At 41.0% G+C, this 20788-nt stretch overlaps 1 protein-coding gene across 1 annotated transcript; it reads right to left on the bottom strand.

Annotated features, from left to right (window-relative positions):
- Nucleotides 1–1194: 1194 nt before the first annotated feature.
- On the bottom strand, nucleotides 1195–14205 carry LOC115009207 (ceramide kinase-like). Its single transcript, XM_029433064.1, is given in 16 exon segments — nucleotides 1195–4511; nucleotides 5271–5485; nucleotides 5926–6131; nucleotides 7488–7567; nucleotides 7748–7853; nucleotides 8915–8984; nucleotides 8986–9068; nucleotides 9707–9781; nucleotides 10777–10922; nucleotides 11108–11174; nucleotides 11267–11392; nucleotides 11493–11615; nucleotides 12262–12402; nucleotides 12630–12668; nucleotides 13037–13108; nucleotides 13868–14205. Coding segments are annotated over 16 exon segments (1773 nt in total). The 5' UTR covers nucleotides 14004–14205; the 3' UTR covers nucleotides 1195–4423.
- Between the last annotated feature and the right edge of the window lie 6583 nt (nucleotides 14206–20788).

The following is a 20788-nucleotide window of genomic DNA, read 5'->3' on the forward strand; positions in this document are numbered from 1 at the left end:
AATAATGTGAACATATTTGTGATCTAAACTAATGTTAAATAAAAGTGATTCATGTCCTGCAGCCTGAAGAGACAAACCAACTGTGATACATTAAAATTAAACCATATTTAGCTTTTATATTATAATTATTTTATTATATATATAACATGTCTAAAAAGTAGTTTAACAGCTTAATCTTCTCAAAACGAGCCTTTTCTCAGTGAAGCACGGCTGCAAAGTGTCCAGTGGATGAGACTCACCTGGACAGACGCTCAGAGATCAGACCTGCAGACGGGGCGTTCAGGTCCCAGTTGCCTCCTTTTGTACCCGCTCGGGTATCGACCCTCCGACAGACTTCCCTCTGACTTTATTGCTCTGATTATTTACCGTGTCAACACGTTGACTTGAAAACCAGATTTTCCTGTTTGTTTGCTTCCTGAAATCTTAATGAAATTATTGGATCCGACTTCCTTAACGAGCTCTAATCACCTGCGAGAGCTGCCGGCTGTTTGCTCTCATGAAATCATTCTCACATCGATGCAGAGGATTGATCCACAAACACATGTTTCTATCTTTTTATTACTCTGACTTGAGCTGCTGTTTGCTCTGTTCACACACAATAACGTCATACGAGTCACATTTTTAATAATATGCACTTTAATTTGTGATACTTTCACTACATTTAGCTGATAATACTTTTGCTTAAGTATGATTTCTAATGGACTTGCACTTGTAGTGGAGTATTTGTTTTTACATTGTTGTACTTTTCTTACTTCTTCCACCATCAAGATCGTTTTTTAAAGCAATAAAAGCCAAATGTTTTCTGGCTCCAGCCGACAAACACAGTAGAAATACTCACCTGTAGTACTTCTGATCAACTGAGTATCTTTTGGCTAGACAAAGAATAAAAAAGAGACATTGAAAATAAGAATCTGTAGATTTATCAACCAAAGATAGCTGCAGCTACCAAAAGAAATTACATTTAAATAACTCTAAAGTCTAAAACCGCTTAAGGGTGATCGTGAACGCTGGACTGTGAGGGAAAAGTCCAAAGTTTCCACAAATATGTCCGACACATATCCTCTTTGTAAACTCTAAAATCGGCAAAATGGCCGAATCATTGTGATATCGTTATCGTTTGAAAATGACACAAAAAGTCAAGAACACTTTTTCATACAAAACAATCATTAAAGAATTAAAGAATAAAATCATGAATTGTGTACACGGAAGATTTGAATGTTTTTATTCCTGATCTTGAAACAGCTACAGCAGGTAAAGATGAGTCACAGCTCAGATTACAGCTCGAGGTCGACGGATTCACTTCATCAAACTAGTTTTCACCATCAAATTAAACGACGTGTGGAAAATAAAATAAAAACATTCCCGGTTAGTTAGAGAGGTTTCAAGCTAAAGGTCATTTCAAGAGTTTCACAACTCTGGGAAGTTGATTTTCACATTTTCAGAGATAAATAATCAGAATAATAATTAGGATTAATTAATATTAAATTATCTTTATTTGTCTTTCTATTTAAAACATTCAGAATTTATAAATCTGAACTGATGATTTGAAGGTTTTTGCTGTTAAATAAACTAAAGTTTAAAAGATAAAGTATAAAATCACCAGGATGTTCCTCATCCACGGGGCCCAGAGAGCAAGTGCACTAGCGTTAGATTTGTAAACGCCACATTAGCTAGTAGCAAGCAAGCTAGCTATTCTGGCTAGACAAGTTAGCTACTGCCTGTTAGCAACTGAGCTAGCTATGTGGGCTATTATAGCTGGCTAGGGCTTGCTCCGGGCTAAATAGCATGTTAGCGGTTAGCTCATCAGCTACAGCTTCTCGCCAAGTATTTACTTGTTTCAGGAAAACACGCTGCCAGTTTCTGGTTTGCACTAAATCTAAAGTATTAAACACGTTGAATATGCTGAATGTAAATAAACATTTGTATCTTCTCCCGATTAAAAACCCCCCTCAGTCATCAGTCGACCTCTGTGTGCACATGATCAACACATTTGGTTTGTTGTCGTATGAAGGTTTTACAGGAAACTTTGATTGTACATCAAAACAACGTTAGGAGACAAATGAACATCAGAGCGACGGCCGAGCTACAAGGTCTTCACAGGTTCCTCTGAACAGCATATTCAGTCTGATCAGGGTCAAGTTGTCTTCCTGTTGTATGTTAGTGGAGCGTCATGCTGCTGTCCTCCCTCCGTCAGGACCAACACATTCAGGTCTGATTTACTGTCCCCTCAGGATCCAGACTTTTTATTGAAAATGAATGCGTTCACGCAGAGTTCTGGTAGCTTTTCCACGAGTACTTATTTTTGATTGGGGCCAAGATTTTGGACCTGTGAAGACCTCTAGGCTGAGCTACGACAGTCAGACAGCTACATCATTAAACCCCGGCTGGTGTTTGGTCAGATTATTGGGATCAAGAGAAAGCTGATTGGCTGGTTTTGGAGCACCGTGAGCTGCTACTGGTTCTCTCCTTCATCCGAGTCCAGCTCGACGTCAGCAGAGAGGAAACAGGATTGCTTGTCAACAAACAAACAAAAAAACAGCATCTACAGTCCGACAGTCCAGTGCCGATACTTCCTGTCTTAAAGTTAAAACTGTTTCTTTAGTTGTAGGTGAATTCATCTTTGTGGAAGGCTCAGAAGTCCTTCTGCAGATCATTAACTTGAGATTTTACAAAAATAAACCGCACCGAGAGTAAATTGAAGTTACAGCTACATCTTCAGCTCATTTGAAGACAGAATATTTGCACAGTTTGAAACATTGGTGTCACAGAAGTCCTTCTGCAGATCATTTACTGTCACTCCTGTGTTCGCTCAGTTTACTTGCATATCGAGCAGAAATGGAAGATTAAAATCACACGAACAGCTGGACTGAAACAAAATCTTGACTAAAATTAAAATGAGACATTGCTGGGAATTAAAGTCTGCAAAAATACACTTTCATAGTTACGATTGAGCTCAGGTTGGGGGGAGACAAATCTCATGGACTTGTTTGAGAAGCAATTAATCTCCTGTATGTAAGTAGTGACCATGTGCGGGGGATTTACCTTCTACTCTTCAAGAATGTGGCTCAACCCCCGACCCTGAATGATCAAATGACCGGCAGGTGTCTGGCATCCTTAAATAAATGTAACACATAATCCAAAATCCAAAACTATTTAAAAGTGCAAATCAGATAACATTTCTGTAACAATTTCAGATCTATTCATGAACTGAAGAACAACTAGAAGTCTCAGTCTGTTCGAGACAAATCATCCACATGACAAAGACAAGTCCGAGATGATAGAACAAATGTCTGGAGACCACATTTGATTATCACTACAGCCCTAATAAAGAAGGAAAAATACAATAACTAATACAAATAGATCTAGACATTCGTCAACACACTATCTGAGTCCGAGTCAAAACTCCCACAAGACAGAGAGAAGACCGTGACGAGTCCGAGATAGAAGAGACGAGTTCTCTTGGGTCTCGAGTGCTCCAGCAAATCAAAGAATGTGAGAAAATCACAAATACAAAATATGCATTCGATCAACAAGTTACTGAAGTTTCGTCCTCGAATGTCTCAGTCTGAGTTTAAGTGATCAAGTGGAAACATCTGGACTCGAGTCTGTAACGGGCGGCAGCCGACAGGAGTCCGAGTCACAACACCAACAACACGTCAAGAGTCACAACGTCCACGAGAGCTGCAACGATTAGTCGACTAATCGATTAGTAGATTAACAGAAAAAAACTGTTTTGATCATCGATTAATCGTTTATGATGCTGTCAGATATGAAGACTTCCTGCGTTTCTCTCTTTAATATCTTATTAAAGTGAAAATCTCTCACAAATCAAGACATTTAAATTAATAAACCAAACCATCAATCTAGGAAATAATTGGCAGATTAATCGATAATGAAAACAATCGTTAGATGCAGCCCAAAAGTCTTCGTCGAATCAGCCACAAGAATGAGACACGTCCGAGTGAAGACGGCCACGAGACGAGACGAGTGCAAGTCAAAGCAACACAAACGCACCAGACCTTTGAGAACTGTCGCTCCGGAGGCAGTGACACGCCGGGCGCTTTGAAACACACACGTTACGGTTACAGGCAACGTTTGTAACGAAGGTAACGAAGCCAAAGAAATATGATAAACAAGGCAGCGCTCAGTTTTAGATATTAACAGTCAGACACCCGTCACCCCGGACACAAACAGAATGTGAGGGTGAAGCTTTTCTTCACCACCTTTAAATGTAATTACTTCCCGTCTGTGAGGAATCTTGAACTTTGAGAGGCAGAAAGTAAAGTGTCGTGTCCTTCCTTACTGCTAATCTTTGTCGAGTAACAGCTCAACTCGGTCACATGATGGCGGCAGCAGCAGCAGTGACGCAGGCTGCAAACAGAGACCACTCCAGTGTGTGACAGGTAATGACGGGGCTGACGGTCTATATTGCACAGGGGCTGGTTAGATCCTCAAACACCGTCGGTTCTTCGATCCCTCGAGCAAACAGCCTGATCAAATTGCTTTGCACTCTGAGAAAAGAGAAAAGCAGAAGGTTAACTAATAGATATCACCATGAGTAGATCACTTACAGCAAGACACGTGTCTCTTGTATTAAGAGTTTTCTGAAATGTTGTATAAATATGTAACATCTTGTTAAATATGCCGGAACAGAAATCTGAACATGGTTCAAAGTTCTTATTTAATTGTGTTGCTATATTAGAGCCAGTGGTTTGTACAGATTCTGGATCTGTCTTTGTATCACTCCATAAATCACTAAATCCTGTCAACACACAGAACTTAGTGCATCTCCTGCATGTAGTGAGTGTAGCGTGTATAACATGAGCTGTGAGTGACATGTGAACAAAGCCCTCTGCACAAAGCTTCAGAATATAGAGAGGAATGAAAGTGGAAAGTTTGGTGTATGTAAGTGCTGCTGAAGTGGAGACTTCTGCTGAAGAGTGTGAGAAAAAGCTCCTTTAGAGAAAAGCTCCTTTAAAGATATGTATTGTAACATTCATACATGTTGTACACACTACAGGTGAACAGAGTCATACATATTGTACACACTACAGGTGAACAGAGTCATACATGTTGTACACACTACAGGTGAACAGGGTCATACATGTAACTGACAGATATCAGCATGAAGCTTCCCCACTTCATGACTCACATCAACACAACTTTATATTACAAGTGTTTAATATGTACATGAGGCGTTATGTAATGTAGCTGTTGAGAGTTTAGGAGAAATCTACAGATCTCTACAGCCTCCCGGCGGGTCGTGGTACCTGACGTCGATGGCCGTGTGGGTCAGTATCTCGCCGTCGCAGTTCCAGCTGCTGTAGGCGGGGGCACAGCCACAAGCCGGGTGGTCTCGGCATATCTGGCTGAAGATCTGGTGTTTGCCGTTCTCCCGCAAGTCCAGGTCCGAGTCGCTCTGGCAGTGACGGGGCGTGAAGCAGAAACGCCTTACCCGGTGGACCTCAACAAAGTTCAGGTCAAACTGCAGCAGACGGAACAAGATAAGAAGAAGGAGACAGTCATGAGCGATACTCCACTCAGAATATCACAACGTGCAGAGTTCAATACGAGTCATGTAAACAGCATATTCTGATTGGATATAGTTAGGTCTTATTCAGAAAGTAGCATGTGGGATATGCAGATAATATTCTTTCTTTGGACATGGATACATCCCAATCGGGATATGCGTCTTAATTGGGTATTTTATCACGATTTGCGAAATGCAGCTTTTTGTTTACGGCCACCTCTGTGTGTTGTACACAAACAGTAACAGTAGTACTGTTTTCTGCAGCAGGAATCAGAGTGTTTAGTTTGTCCAATGAGAACTCAGGTTTTCTGTGTTTCCACCAAGAAAACCAAAAGATTCAGTCTTTTTATTGTTATTATGTGGAATAACCATAAACCAGAATGCTGATTTGTTACCTGGTCGTCTTTGCTGGTGTGTCGTAGTAGGTGTCTGAGGAAGTCAAAGCGGGAACATTTTCGGACCAGGATGAGGTCAGTGGTGCCGTCAGACAGGTGAGCTGCAGGCGAGAGGCCTTTGGGGCTGCGAGGACAAGCACAGCTCATACTGGCAGCATTTATAGCCAAGAACTTCCCTCGGATCGTCCTCCACTCGCCTTCACTTTCTAAAACCAAAAACACCCAAAAGACAGATTTGACCCTTTTTGCTGTTGCTGCTGTCAAACTCCAAAAGATGTGATGAGATGTGTGATGTGATCCTCTGGTCCATTGATGTGCTGCGCCGTGCTGTGACGTCATCTGGTCCTTTGGTCTTCCGGCCCTCTGGTCTTCCGGCCCTTTGGTCTTCCGGCCCTTTGGTCTTCCGGCCCTCTGGTCTTCCGGCCCTCCGGTCTTCCGGCCCTCCGGTCTTCCGGCCCTCCGGCCCTCTGGTCTTCCGGCCCTTTGGTCTTCCGGCCCTTTGGTCTTCCGGCCCTCCGGTCTTCCGGCCCTCCGGTCTTCCGGCCCTCCGGTCTTCCGGCCCTCCGGTCTTCCGGCCCTCCGGTCTTCCGGCCCTCTGGTCTTCCGGCCCTTTGGTCTTCCGGCCCTTTGGTCTTCCGGCCCTCTGGTCTTCCGGCCCTCTGGTCCTCTGGTCTTTTGGTCTTCCGGTCTTCTGGTCTTCCGGCCCTCTGGTCTTCCGGCCCTTTGGTCTTCCGGCCCTCTGGTCTTCCGGCCCTTTGGTCTTCCGGCCCTTTGGTCTTCCGGCCCTTTGGTCTTCCGGCCCTCTGGTCTTCTGGCCCTTTGGTCTTCCGGCCCTTTGGTCTTCCGGCCCTCTGGTCTTCTAGCCCTTTGGTCTTCTAGCCCTTTGGTCTTCCGGCCCTTTGGTCTTGGCCTTGGTCCTCGTCCTTTGGTCCTCTGGTCCTCTGTCCTGGTCCTCTGGTCCTCTGGTCTTCTGGTCTTCTGGTCTTCTGGTCATCCGGTCCTTTGGTCCTTTGGTCCTCTGGTCCTCCGGTCTTCTGGTCCTTAGGTCTTCTGGTCCTTAGGTCTTCTGGTCCTCTGGTCATTTGGTCTTCTGGCCCTTAGGTCTTCTGGTCCTTAGGTCTTCTGGTCCTCTGGTCATTTGGTCTTCTGGCCCTTAGGTCTTCTGGTCCTTAGGTCTTCTGGTCCTTAGGTCTTCTGGTCCTTAGGTCTTCTGGTCCTTAGGTCTTCTGGTCCTTAGGTCTTCTGGTCCTTTGGCCCTTCTGGTCTTCGGTCACCTGATCCTCTGATCCATTGATGTGCTGCGCCGTGCTGTGACGTCTTTTGTGCTGTGACGTCTTTTGTGCTGTGACGTCTTTTGTGCTGTGACGTCTTGTGTGCTGTGACGTCTTGTGTGGTGGGACGTGCTGTGGTGCGATTTCGTGTGTGAGGTCATGTGTGACGTGTGAAGTGACATGGACCACTTGTACAGTATAAATACATTTTAAGATCAAACATATAAATCTGAATCTCTTTAGGTGGTTTGACTGTTTTAGAAGCTCTGAATGAAGATTTGTTCGACTCACCGCTTTCTGATGCTTCATCCATCTCGTACCTCTCAGCTTTCTCTGAAAGTTGCTTCCCGTTGTGTTGACAAACAACACAGCTGGAAATGTAGACACACAGATGTTATGTTATAACAACTATCAGATCACATTAACAGAAAACAACAGTTTCAGTCACTAAACTCATGTCAGATCAGCTGAACCCAAGACTCAAGTGTTAACTTGTTTTTGATTTTTAAAATCAAAAACACATTTTCACATCTAGAAAGCATCTCTCTCACCCGGATCGACACCTGGCGGCGTCCCGTGGCGTTCCCATGATGCCTCTGGCCGGCAGGTAGGACACTGCTCCTTCATAGTAATGATGAGTCAGGAACATCTTCACACCTGCAGGAGTCACAGCGTCATGGAGGTAAATAAAATGGGACGTCTGTTTATATACGACAGTTATACTTGTTCTAATACTCTTCCACCACAATCACATCTGCTGGCTTAGTGGCTCGATTTACAGTTGACAACATGTAACTGTATTATTCAAAATTGAACATCACTCAGTGTAATACCGCAGTTTAAAACTACTCAATTACAAGTAAAAGTGCTACATACAAAAGTTTCACGTAGATTTGCTACGAGGAACTTTCCTTTTGTGTTGGTTTTGGCGCCCCCTGTGGGCAAAAGCGGACATTCCAAGCACCAGAGTCCCTTGAGAAAACCTCTCATTTTACTGCAGCGGAGTCTGACAGTCTGCTCTGCTAAGTCTTGGTTCTGGTTATCCCATGCCCCCCCCCCTTCCCTCCAGCAGGCCCAGCAATACGGCCTGCGCCTCCAGCAGCGTGGTGTTGGTGTTGGCTCCACACAGGGACCGCCCCCCTCTGGAGTCTGAGCTGAAGCAGCCTCTGGTGCACCTGCATGATTTTGCCTGAATCGGACCCATTGGCACCGATGACACAGAATATACTACAATATTATACAATCCTATAAAGTAATTGCCAATCTTCTCGCTGATGGTCTCATTTACTTACATACAGAGTCATCAGTATTACATAGGGACTGTTTTATAACCAGGTCAAAGTTTCAGCAACAAAATGTAATTAAAGTAGATTGTAAACTTAAAGCTTAACTTATAAACGTATTAAACTATTGTATTGTCGGATCAATATTATTGATTATTTTAAAAAGTAAGCTGTAGGCTACTTTGTTGTTGGTCACGGTGAAGATATACTTCATACTTTTGGTAGTTTAATGTGTAACGATGAGGATGAGGATGATACTTTATTGGCAGATCAAGTCTGAAATGTTTCCTGCATCACAGCAACATCAACATATTAAAGCCTCTAACGATGGATCTTATTTTATAAACTGATGTTTTGCTTGTAAAATCTGAAAAGTAAGTTCTTAAATAAAGGCAGTGAAGGAGCATAACATGGAAGGTTAAGACTTGTTTCTACCTGAGAGGTCGTATCTGGCCGGGCCCATCCATCGCTTCCTCTCACTGTCAGTCAGCACGTCGCCGTAGAAAACCGTATCCCAGCAGGGAGACGGAGTATCGTAGGAAGATGTTGTTGTGGTGAACGGAGCAGACGTCCATCGGCTGAGAGTCTCCTGAACACACACACACACACACACACACACACACACACACACACACACACACACACACACACACACACACACACACACACACACACACACACACACACACACACACACACACACACACACACACACACACACACACACACACACACACACACACACACACACACACACACAAAGCCAGGAAACAGGGCAGTTCAGAGCGTAAAGGTGGTTCAACACACTGGATTTGCATCTTTACTGAATTATTAAACAAAGTTTCTTATCCATTTTGGGTATTTCACTCATATATTGGTGTATTATTTTAATGTGTAATTGTTTTTGCCTAAATGTTTAAATCCACCAAGTAAAGAACTTTGTTTTTCAACAGGTGCACCTTCAGAGGCTTTTATGTGAACACTAGATGGCAGCATGAGACCACGGAAAGCAAAGTAATGTGATATTAATGTATTTTATTACATTTTGTGGGACTGTGTTGGAGGACACACTGGATTGTATTTCATATTTAATAGTTCACATCCAGGATTGTTGCACCACATTTGGAGAATGCATTGGTGAGATAATGATATAGATCTTTTATAGATTGGAGTTTTGCATATGAGGTGAACTGGATCATGTTAGTGTCGTGACACCATGTGACTGACCCACAATGATGTGCAGCGCAGAGGTCACGGGGTCGTTGGTGCCCACAGTGGCGAAGCAGATACAGTCTGTAGAACCTGAAACAAACAAAAACATTGTGTGAAGAGGAGGACGGATGTTTCTGACGACCGCAAATATTCTGATTATGTTCATAAACGTTGCCTGTTTGAATACAAATATTTGAAGTGTGTGTGTGTGTGTGTGTGTGTGTGTGTGTGTGTGTGTGTGTGTGTGTGTGTGTGTGTAGAGCACTTAAGCAGAACAGAAAACACAGAAGGAAACCAACAAACAAAAAAACAGAACAAACTGAGAAACTAGGCCACAAGCAGTACCTGCATTTATACCCCGGTAACAGAGAATCCTGCTCTCTGATTGGCTGTCAGCTGTCTATTAAAATAACATTGGTGTACACCTCAAACATAGTTCACGTCAGCAGTTTAACCTCCGTTCTGAATCAGAGTCCGAGTGTTTGTCAGGGAACATGCAGAGTATGTTTTATTAAAAGTAACATAACTTTATTTATACATCATGTAGAGACAGGCTTTCACACAGCGTCTCATCCGTGTCTGATTTCAGCCTCGGGACCTGTGATTCATGTCATTTGTGGGAAATGAACAGTTTAGATTGAATAATGAAAGGATTGATGTCTCTGTGATTCACTGTGTTTAAATTGTAAAGTCGCCTGCCTCCCTCATCATGAGGTCAGCCTTGTTTCACTGATGGTATGTAAGGAAAGAGAACAACCGCATCTTCTCTCCACGCTGCAGGAAGTGAAGACGACTAGCAACGCTCAATATTTAAGAAGAATTCCTCTCGCTGCCCACATTTCCATTCTCTGTGGATACACTGTCAGAGAAAGCTTTTAAAGGATTATTACATATTTATATGCGTCCGTCTGTGTCATCATTATTCTATCTTGGACTGAGTCTGAAGAAGTAATGAATAAAATAAGACCACGCAGCGGTCTGGACACCTGCAGAAATCAACTGAGAAGTAAACTGGACTGATGCTGCATTCAGGGGTCTCTACCGGCAAATACATCTTTATGTTTGATCCCATCAGAGTTTCTGACCTGCAGGAATGATTCCAATGCGAAGCGAGCAGGGAAGCAGCGCTTCGTCCGCACAGTTTGGATCAACGCCGCCGTCGATCTGCGTCCTCCAGATCAGCCCGTGGATGATCTCACTGAACATGCCGTCCCCTCCGACACACACCACCCTGAGCCGGGGGCAGAGTCAGATGTTATAAAGGGTACCGTTGCTTTTTATTTTTTAGTTTACGGTCACTCAAAGTGTAACACGTCTGCAGGTCACAAGACAGCAGCAGGACAGATGTGTTCTCTGTCGTGCTTTTATTTTGGCGGTATTTTGTGCTCCGGTTTAGTGAAGGAGCTAAACTCTCACCCGTCAAACTTCTTCAGCTCCGCCTCCGTCCTCAGGTGGTCCCGTGCATAATCTGCGTGCTCCGTCGCTGCGACAGGAAACACAGACACCATGTGTGTTAGATGTTTAATCCCCGAGACCAGAAGCCCCAGAACAGGAAGTGAGTGATACGGGACGTACCGATGACGTGCGTGGAGACGCCTGCCTGGGCGAACAGCGGGGCGACCTTCTGCTCGTAGATGCGTTTTCCCTGTCGCTTCCCGCTGTACGGGTTGATGTAGACGAGCAGCTGTTTGGGTCTGCTGGCTGGAGACACATCACAGAGTTACTGAACGTTAGTGTTCACATATTTACAGTTGTTGTTGTCGTTCTTAGTGTGTCAGTGTGTGTTGGTGTGAAATCGTACTGATGGCTGACAGCTGCTCTCTGATGCTGTTGACCCAGCGTTGACACAGCGCCGCCTCTGAACACGTGAAGGTGACTTCAGCACACCGCCAGCGATGCTGCGGACACCTCTCCACGTACAGCACTGACACACGACACACACAGAGGCAACGATTTATAACTGAACAGGGATTTCTGTAGTTATGTTTTTTATAGATGTATTCAGTTCTTCAGCGGCGGTGAAGAAGACATAACGCTCGCCATTCTTAACACTTGCAAGTCCAAAATAAGCCGTGGAGGAACAACTTCAAGACATTTGGATAAACTAACTTAATGAGACACTTCAACAGAGATGTGTTTGAGAGTCAATTGTGAACTTTCCATGCCGTCAATTATAGTTAGTAAGAAAATCAGAATCGGCCAAGAAAATTGCAATCAGTGCATCTCTGGTTTACAGATCTCCAAGTGTGTTTACTGTGTTTCCAGATGTTTCCAGGTGTTTCCAGGTGTTTCCACAGCTGTTTATTGATCTTCCAGTTGTGTTTCAAGGTGCTTTTACAGATTTGTTTCACGATATATATTTTTTACTGTGTTTCCAGGTGTGTGTACAGACGTGTGTACAGGTGTGTGTACAGGTGTGTGTACAGACGTGTGTATAGACGTGTGTACAGACGTGTGTACAGACGTGTGTACAGACGTGTGTACAGGTGTGTGTACAGGTGTGTGTACAGACGTGTGTACAGACGTGTGTACAGACGTGTGTACAGACGTGTGTACAGACGTGTGTTTACCTGTGAAGGCCTGCCTGCAGTCCTTTCCTTCTCTTTCTTTGATCTTTTTCCAGCTGCCATCGTCTCTTCGTTTGCAGATGTTCTCCTCCTCTTCCTCTCTGACAGAGATGATCTCTGACACTGACACACTGTGACACACACCTACACACACAAACACACACACAGACACCCTTAGCATTAGGATCCAGAAGCCACCTCTCGTCAGATATTTCGGAGCCTTTTTGCAGCACGTGAACGCACCATAAGTTTCAAGTTTCACATAATATTTAATGAAGTGAAACACTGCACACACACACACACACACACACACACACACGCACACACACACACACCTGGCCCCACTGCATTGTGGGAGCAAAATATCCTACCTGAGTCTGGGCGACGAGGGAACGAAGGAACACAAAACCCTGCAGGAGAACCACACGGTTACCAAACACCAGAGCAGGCTTCACCCGGGAGACGCTCAACCTCAGTGTTTCCCCGCAGAGAGCTCTTCCACATAAACAGCCTCACGCTTGCACAGGCACGCTACACGTCCGTACAAGACTGAAGCGTTTTAGATAGATTTGAGTGATAATGCATGCGTTTGGGAAGTAGTGACTGGATGCATGAGACTTGTTTTGATATAGTTTGTTCAAACGTGTTTTTACTTATATTCATTAAAACTTCTCTGTTTTGTTCTCAGTGGAGGAATGTCAAAGTCCCTGAATTCACAATTATATATATTTTAATATCATAGCTGACAAATAACCTCATCAGTCTTTAAATATCTTACGTTTCTGAAGGAGTTGATCATTTGATAAATTCACTTGTGTCTCGTTGGTTGTCACCAGATCAAAATCCTGTCCTGCAACATAGGAAACATATCCTGAAGTATTGTGTTCAATTCATTGCTTTGAGCTGAAGATCTAATTAAAACAGTTCCTGCTTTAAAGATTATCATTATTTTTGACATTTTAATTGAATATTATCAACTTTATCTCCTTCCTGGTGGCTTATTACATAATAATACCTCATAAGTTGTTCGTTGATCTATGTTTTATATTCATAATGTGAATGGGCAATGTAACTAAAGTTGTCAAATTAATGTAGTGGAGTAAAAACAATATTTGCCTCTTAATTGTAAAGTTTAAAGTATCATACAATGGAAACATTCAACCACACAATTGTACTTAACTACAATACTGCTTCCACCCCTGCTGTAAGAACTATGACATTATGTTCTTTAGTCCTTCAAACACATATTCTGCTAAATGTTAAATACTGTAAAAACTGTATGGGGTTTGGTTTGTGTTGCTGCCCCCCCCCCCCCCTGCCTGCAGCCTCACTGTGACCTCCACATATTGTGTGTCACCCTGGATGCTGTGTGTTATGTAACCGGATGTATCATGTCTCACTTATTGTTGCAGCCCAGACTACATCTGGCTGTTTTCAGTGTATTAATGTGTGTGTTATCTCCAGGTCTAAACACTGTCTGTGTCCACCATGTCCTCCGTGTGTCCTTTGTTTATCACCCAGGACGCCACGGTGTGTTTAAGGCCGACAGACACACAGACAGAGATGTAAAGCTACAAAGATAAACAGACATGTTATCCGGGGAACTTACTGGGTCTGAACGGGTGGTACACCGGGCTGGAGATCCGTCTCTTCCAGGTGAGAAGGGACCGGCTCAGGCTCACATCGTACGCCGAGTTTCTGACGCGCAGCTCGGACAGCAGCAGCAGCCTCCCCGGCCTCTCCATCTGCGTCTGTCCGTCCTGCTCCTGTCCTTCAGCCGGCTGAGGAGGCAGCAGCAGCCCGGGGACAGTTACCTCTGTCCGGGCATGTTCTCTCTGTGTGTCCGGAGAGGCTCCAAACTCCAAAAAGAATATCAAACAGCGGCGCGAGCAGTAACAATGTGTCCGCGTAGCGGATTTCGGCTCGGGATGTTTTCTTTCTGACAGATAGCGGTTTTCACCGGAAGTAGGAGGGGCTTGTTGGTGCGTTCAAGTGCTGCCAGAAAGCTCAGACAATACGAATCTTTTTGTGATTAATTTATATTTTGTGATTAGATAGATAGTTAGATCTATCAAAGAGCTGTCACTAAAATAGAGTATGTTCTAATGGAGGGAATACAAATGTAGAGTGATTAAAAAGTAATTAAAAGCTAAAAACACTGCAAGAATAATGATTTCTATGGATAATATCAAATATAAATCTGTATATCATTAATCTTGTGGAAGCTGTTTCGTCTTCATATGGTTCCATCATGTTTTACCAGGTCAGATTAAAATACTGCATGACATAGACTATATTATACACAATAAATCATTTATTTAATTTATAAGGGAGTGACCATTAAGAGAAAAGAATATATTTCAATGCCAAGATTTACTTATACGTCCACATGAGTTATAAATTATGCCCTCAATTTAATTAAATTGTTCCCATGCTTTGATTAAATTGTGCACGCAACTAAAATAATTCAATAATTTTGGCAGTGCAAAATACGAAGTCAATCATTCCAGTTACCACCTGCTTAAGGCTCTTGTCCTTGGTTGTACAATCCTATGAATAGAGACTCTTTAATGAAGCATTACTTTAGCTTGGGGTTGAGTTGACAACACTTGCTTTGCAAGGGATTATTGTTAATAAAAGGCAAATCTCGTGCACAAAACCTGATAATTCTAGCCTTGATTTATTATTATTTTCTTTCTATGACTATTCATAAATGTAATATTTTATTTGACAATTGTTCTTTATTTTTAATTCTACCTTGAATGTAAAAACCTGTAAAACCTGTTGTCAAGTCGATTTGTAAATAAAACATCGAAAAAATCTCAATCATGACATATTCATTAAAAAATATTGAAATAAAATTGGTTTATTCAAAATGTGGTTTGAAGTGAATAAAGTATCTTTACATTTGTGAAAACCAAATTTATGGTTTTTCAGAATTGAAAAAAAGTTGAGATTATAAAAGTGTAATAATAATAATAACATAATAGTAACATAACCCAATTTATTTATAATATTTCTAAAATCATCTGAATTATTCTCCTCCCCTCTCACTGATTGTTTTTTTTTGCGTTTATGTCAAAATCGTCATAATTCCAACAATACTTGAAAGCATCAGAATTATTTTGCGTCTGTCGTCATGTACGTCATCACGTTCTCTGATTGATCCTGAAGGAATACACTCCTCTCTTTGGTTATTTACTTTTATTTCAATTATTAAATTGTATTTATTTCTCTTTGAAGCACATTCATAGGTTCAACTTATTGATCCGTAAAAACAGACGATTCACCCAGCGCTGATAACCAAGACACAGGAAGTAGATCAAATAAAAGGACGCAAAAAATAAAAAGAGTTGGTCTGGTCGGCCAATTAATGGTCGGCCATTTAATGGACCAATTAATGGTCGGCCATTTAATGGACCAATTAATGGTCGGCCAGAGTTGGTCTGGTCGGCCACTAGAACTTTAACAGATTGGTAAACATTTGTCTTTTTTGTGATGAAAACGAACATATTTACCTGTTTTTTTTTATTTATTATAGTCACCAGAAACCTCTCACGCAAAACAAAAACAGTGCTTTCTAAAAACAAAAATATCACATAAGTAACAAAATAACAAACACCAAATGACTCTAAAACAAACCAAAATACAAAATCAATCCGATGCATCCTGATAAACACAAACACACAATTTATATCAGCAGGCCTATCAGCTTATATAAATAACAAACATATAGATTTAAAGATGCATTTTCTTTTTAAGAAAGAAAAGAAAAGCCTACTTCATATTTACAATATTGTTCTGAAAAACACTGACTCTCTCTTATGGTAATTAAAACATATTATTTTAAAATCCACTCTGAAAAACAAACTTCTTACCAGACTTTCGCTTTTTCCAGGATGTTTCCATGAATGGAAGGAATAGTTCCAGGTTTTCCAGGATGTGTAGTTTTATTCCAAAACAGCAGGGGGCGCTGCTGCTGCACCCACTGCTCTCTGTGTGTGGAGTTTCTCTGTTCTTCTGTTTTCTGTTTCACATTTCTGTCATCTTTCTCTGATAGCATGAGTTTAATTTGATCCAATAAGATTTCAAACGGTCGTTAAGTTCAGCTCAAACTGTTTTAACCTCCAGCTGAATCTGAACTGAGCAACTCAATAAAATCATATTGATTTTACATTCCTGATGTACCTGCACACCAGTTGAAAGCCTCTCTGTAGTGCTATTACAAAATCCACTCATCTTAGTTTTCACTCGTGTTAGATTTAATGTTTTTGTGATTCAAACCAGAGTATTTTAAACGTGTTTTTGAGGATTATTCTGGCGGCTGCAGCAGATTATTAAAACTTTGTTGAGGCTGATTTGATCCAGAAGATGATGTATGATTGTTTTATTGTGGCGGGGTGTTTGATGACCAGCGGTGGAAGAAGAATTCAGATCCTTTACTGAAGTACAAGTACAGTTCACAGTGTGAAAATACAAGTAAAAGTCCTGCATTCAAAACCTAAAACTATGTCAGTATTATCAGCAAAATGTACTTAAAGTATCAAAAGTACTCATAACGCAGAATGAATACTGTCAGTGTTTCACTTTTCAGCTTTGTGACGTGAGTTTTCTGAAAAGTTCTGAGGTAATATAATAAGTTAAATTTAATGAATACATTTATAAAGACTAAATATAACCACCGCTGTGACAGAGACAGAGTTAATTTCAGAGTGTTAAGGACTTTTATTTTGAAGTCTGACCCTGTGACCTCTATGTTTCAGGTCACACAGCCAGGACTCGTCCTCTCCTCCCGAGAGGCAGAGAGCAGAGATGGATGAATCCGACAGGAAGCTCCTCTCCCGCCCGTGATGGATGCTGCTGCCACGACACTCAGGACGCAGCCGACGAGGGAACAAGGCGGCTCGATGGCGAGGAGGGTGTAGGTCAGGGTTATATATAGAAAATAGATGAGGAGCCCTTTGCTCCGCCCTCTCCGTGATGCATGATGACAGCCTCTCCAGCTGTGTCCACTCAGGTGATTGACGAAGGGGCAGAGCAGCTGTCCTAGCACGCCACCGAAACGACCCAGTAACGTAAACTCACCGCAGCACGAAGAGGAACCAGACGGGTCGGACTGAAGGTCAAAGATCACAGTACATTAATGGAGCTCAGAGGCCGTTTTCACAAAATAAATAGTAAATCACCAAACATTAGTTAGAAGTTAGACGCAGGACTCCTAATTCACTACGACCTGCTCACAATACAGATAGGGAGGAAGTAAAGAGATCTTTTACTTAGTGAAAGTAATAATATCACACAGTGAAAACACTCTGTGACAGGTAAGTGGAGAAAATGTTCCAACTTTTTAATATGAATAAACTCTTTAAAATGCATCATCAACTTTCTGAGGGACTCATTAAAAGTTGACTTTTTAGAGATACGTGGTTCAAACAGGACAGAGACAAAGATACAAACATGATGATCTTATAGAATATGATGCTTTGCGTACATTAAACTACCAACAGGATGTAAAGGAGGGAAAATATCTGCAGCAGGAACATGTAACACACACATTAATGTAACAGGAACATGTAACACACACATTAATGTAACAGGAACATGTAACACACACATTAATGTAACAGGAACATGTAACACACACATTAATGTAACAGGAACATGTAACACACACATTAATGTAACAGGAACATGTAACACACACATTAATGCAGCAGGAACATGTAACACACACATTAATGTAACAGGAACATGTAACACACACATTAATGTAACAGGAACATGTAACACACACATTAATGCAGCAGGAACATGTAACACACACATTAATGTAACAGGAACATGTAACACACACGTTAATGTAACAGGAACATGTAACACACACATTAATGTAACAGGAACATGTAACACACACATTAATGTAACAGGAACATGTAACACACACTTTAATACAGGAACATGTAACACACACGTTAATGTAACAGGAACATGTAACACACACATTAATGCAGCAGGAACATGTAACACACACATTAATGTAACAGGAACATGTAACACACACATTAATGCAGCAGGAACATGTAACACACACATTAATGTAACAGGAACATGTAACACACACATTAATGTAACAGGAACATGTAACACACACTTTAATACAGGAACATGTAACACACACGTTAATGTAACAGGAACATGTAACACACACATTAATGCAGCAGGAACATGTAACACACACATTAATGTAACAGGAACATGTAACACACACATTAATGTAACAGGAACATGTAACACACACATTAATGCAGCAGGAACATGTAACACACACATTAATGTAACAGGAACATGTAACACACACATTAATGTAACAGGAACATGTAACACACACATTAATGTAACAGGAACATGTAACACACACATTAATGTAACAGGAACATGTAACACACACATTAATGTAACAGGAACATGTAACACACACATTAATGTAACAGGAACATGTAACACACACATTAATGTAACAGGAACATGTAACACACATATTAATGTAACAGGAACATGTAACACACACATTCATGTAACAGGAACATGTAACACACATTAATGTAACAGGAACATGTAACACACACATTAATGTAACACACACATTAATGTAACAGGAACATGTAACACACACATTAATACAGGAACATGTAACACACACATTAATGTAACAGGAACATGTAACACACACATTAATGCAGCAGGAAATGTAACACACACATTAATGTAGCAGGAACATGTAACACACACATTAATACAGGAACATGTAACACACACATTAATGTAACAGGAACATGTAACACACACATTAATGCAGCAGGAACATGTAACACACACATTAATGTAACACACACATTAATGTAACAGGAACATGTAACACACACATTAATGTAACAGGAACATGTAACACACACATTAATGTAACAGGAACATGTAACACACACATTAATGCAGCAGGAACATGTAACACACACATTAATGTAACACACACATTAATGTAACAGGAACATGTAACACACACATTAATGTAACAGGAACATGTAACACACACATTAATGTAACAGGAAACTTTGTAACAGGAACATGTAACACACACATTAATGTAACAGGAACATGTAACACACACATTAATGTAACAGGAACATGTAACACACACATTAATGTAACACACACATTAATGTAACAGGAACATGTAACACACACATTAATGTAACAGGAACATGTAACACACACATTAATGTAACAGGAACATGTAACACACACATTAATGCAGCAGGAACATGTAACACACACATTAATGTAACAGGAACATGTAACACACACATTAATGTAACAGGAACATGTAACACACACATTAATGTAGAAGGAATATGTAACACACATTAATGTAACAGGAACATGTAACACACACATTAATGCAGCAGAAACATGTAACACACACACATTAATGCAGCAGGAACATATAACACACACATTAATGTAACAGGAACATGTAACACACACATTAATGTAAGAGGAACATGTAACACACACATTAATGCAACAGGAACATGTAACACACACATTAATGCAACAGAAACATGTAACACACACATTAATGTAGCAGGAACATGTAGGACACACATTAATGTAACATGAACATGTAGGACACACATTAATGTAACACACACATTAATGTAACATGAACATGTAGGACACACATTAATGTAACACACACATTAATGTAACATGAACATATAAAACACACATTAATGTAACAGGAACATGTAACACACACATTAATGTAACATGAACATGTAACACACATTAATGTAACACACACATTAATGTAACATGAACATGTAGGACACACATTAATGTAACACACACATTAATGTAACATGAACATATAAAACACACATTAATGTAACAGGAACATGTAACACACACATTAATGTAACAGGAACATGTAACACACACATTAATGTAACAGGAACATGTAACACACACATTAATGCAGCAGGAACATGTAACACACACATTAATGTAACAGGAACATGTAACACACACATTAATGTAACAGGAACATGTAACACACACATTAATGTAACAGGAACATGTAACACACACATTAATGCAGCAGGAACATGTAACACACACATTAATGTAACAGGAACATGTAACACACACATTAATGTAACAGGAACATGTAACACACACATTAATGTAACAGGAACATGTAACACACACATTAATGTAACAGGAACATGTAACACACACATTAATGTAGAAGGAATATGTAACACACATTAATGTAACAGGAACATGTAACACACACATTAATGCAGCAGAAACATGTAACACACACACATTAATGCAGCAGGAACATATAACACACACATTAATGTAACAGGAACATGTAACACACACATTAATGTAAGAGGAACATGTAACACACACATTAATGCAACAGGAACATGTAACACACACATTAATGCAACAGAAACATGTA

This window comes from Cottoperca gobio, chromosome 6 (genome assembly GCF_900634415.1).
Source record: "Cottoperca gobio chromosome 6, fCotGob3.1, whole genome shotgun sequence".
Taxonomy (NCBI): domain Eukaryota; kingdom Metazoa; phylum Chordata; class Actinopteri; order Perciformes; family Bovichtidae; genus Cottoperca; species Cottoperca gobio.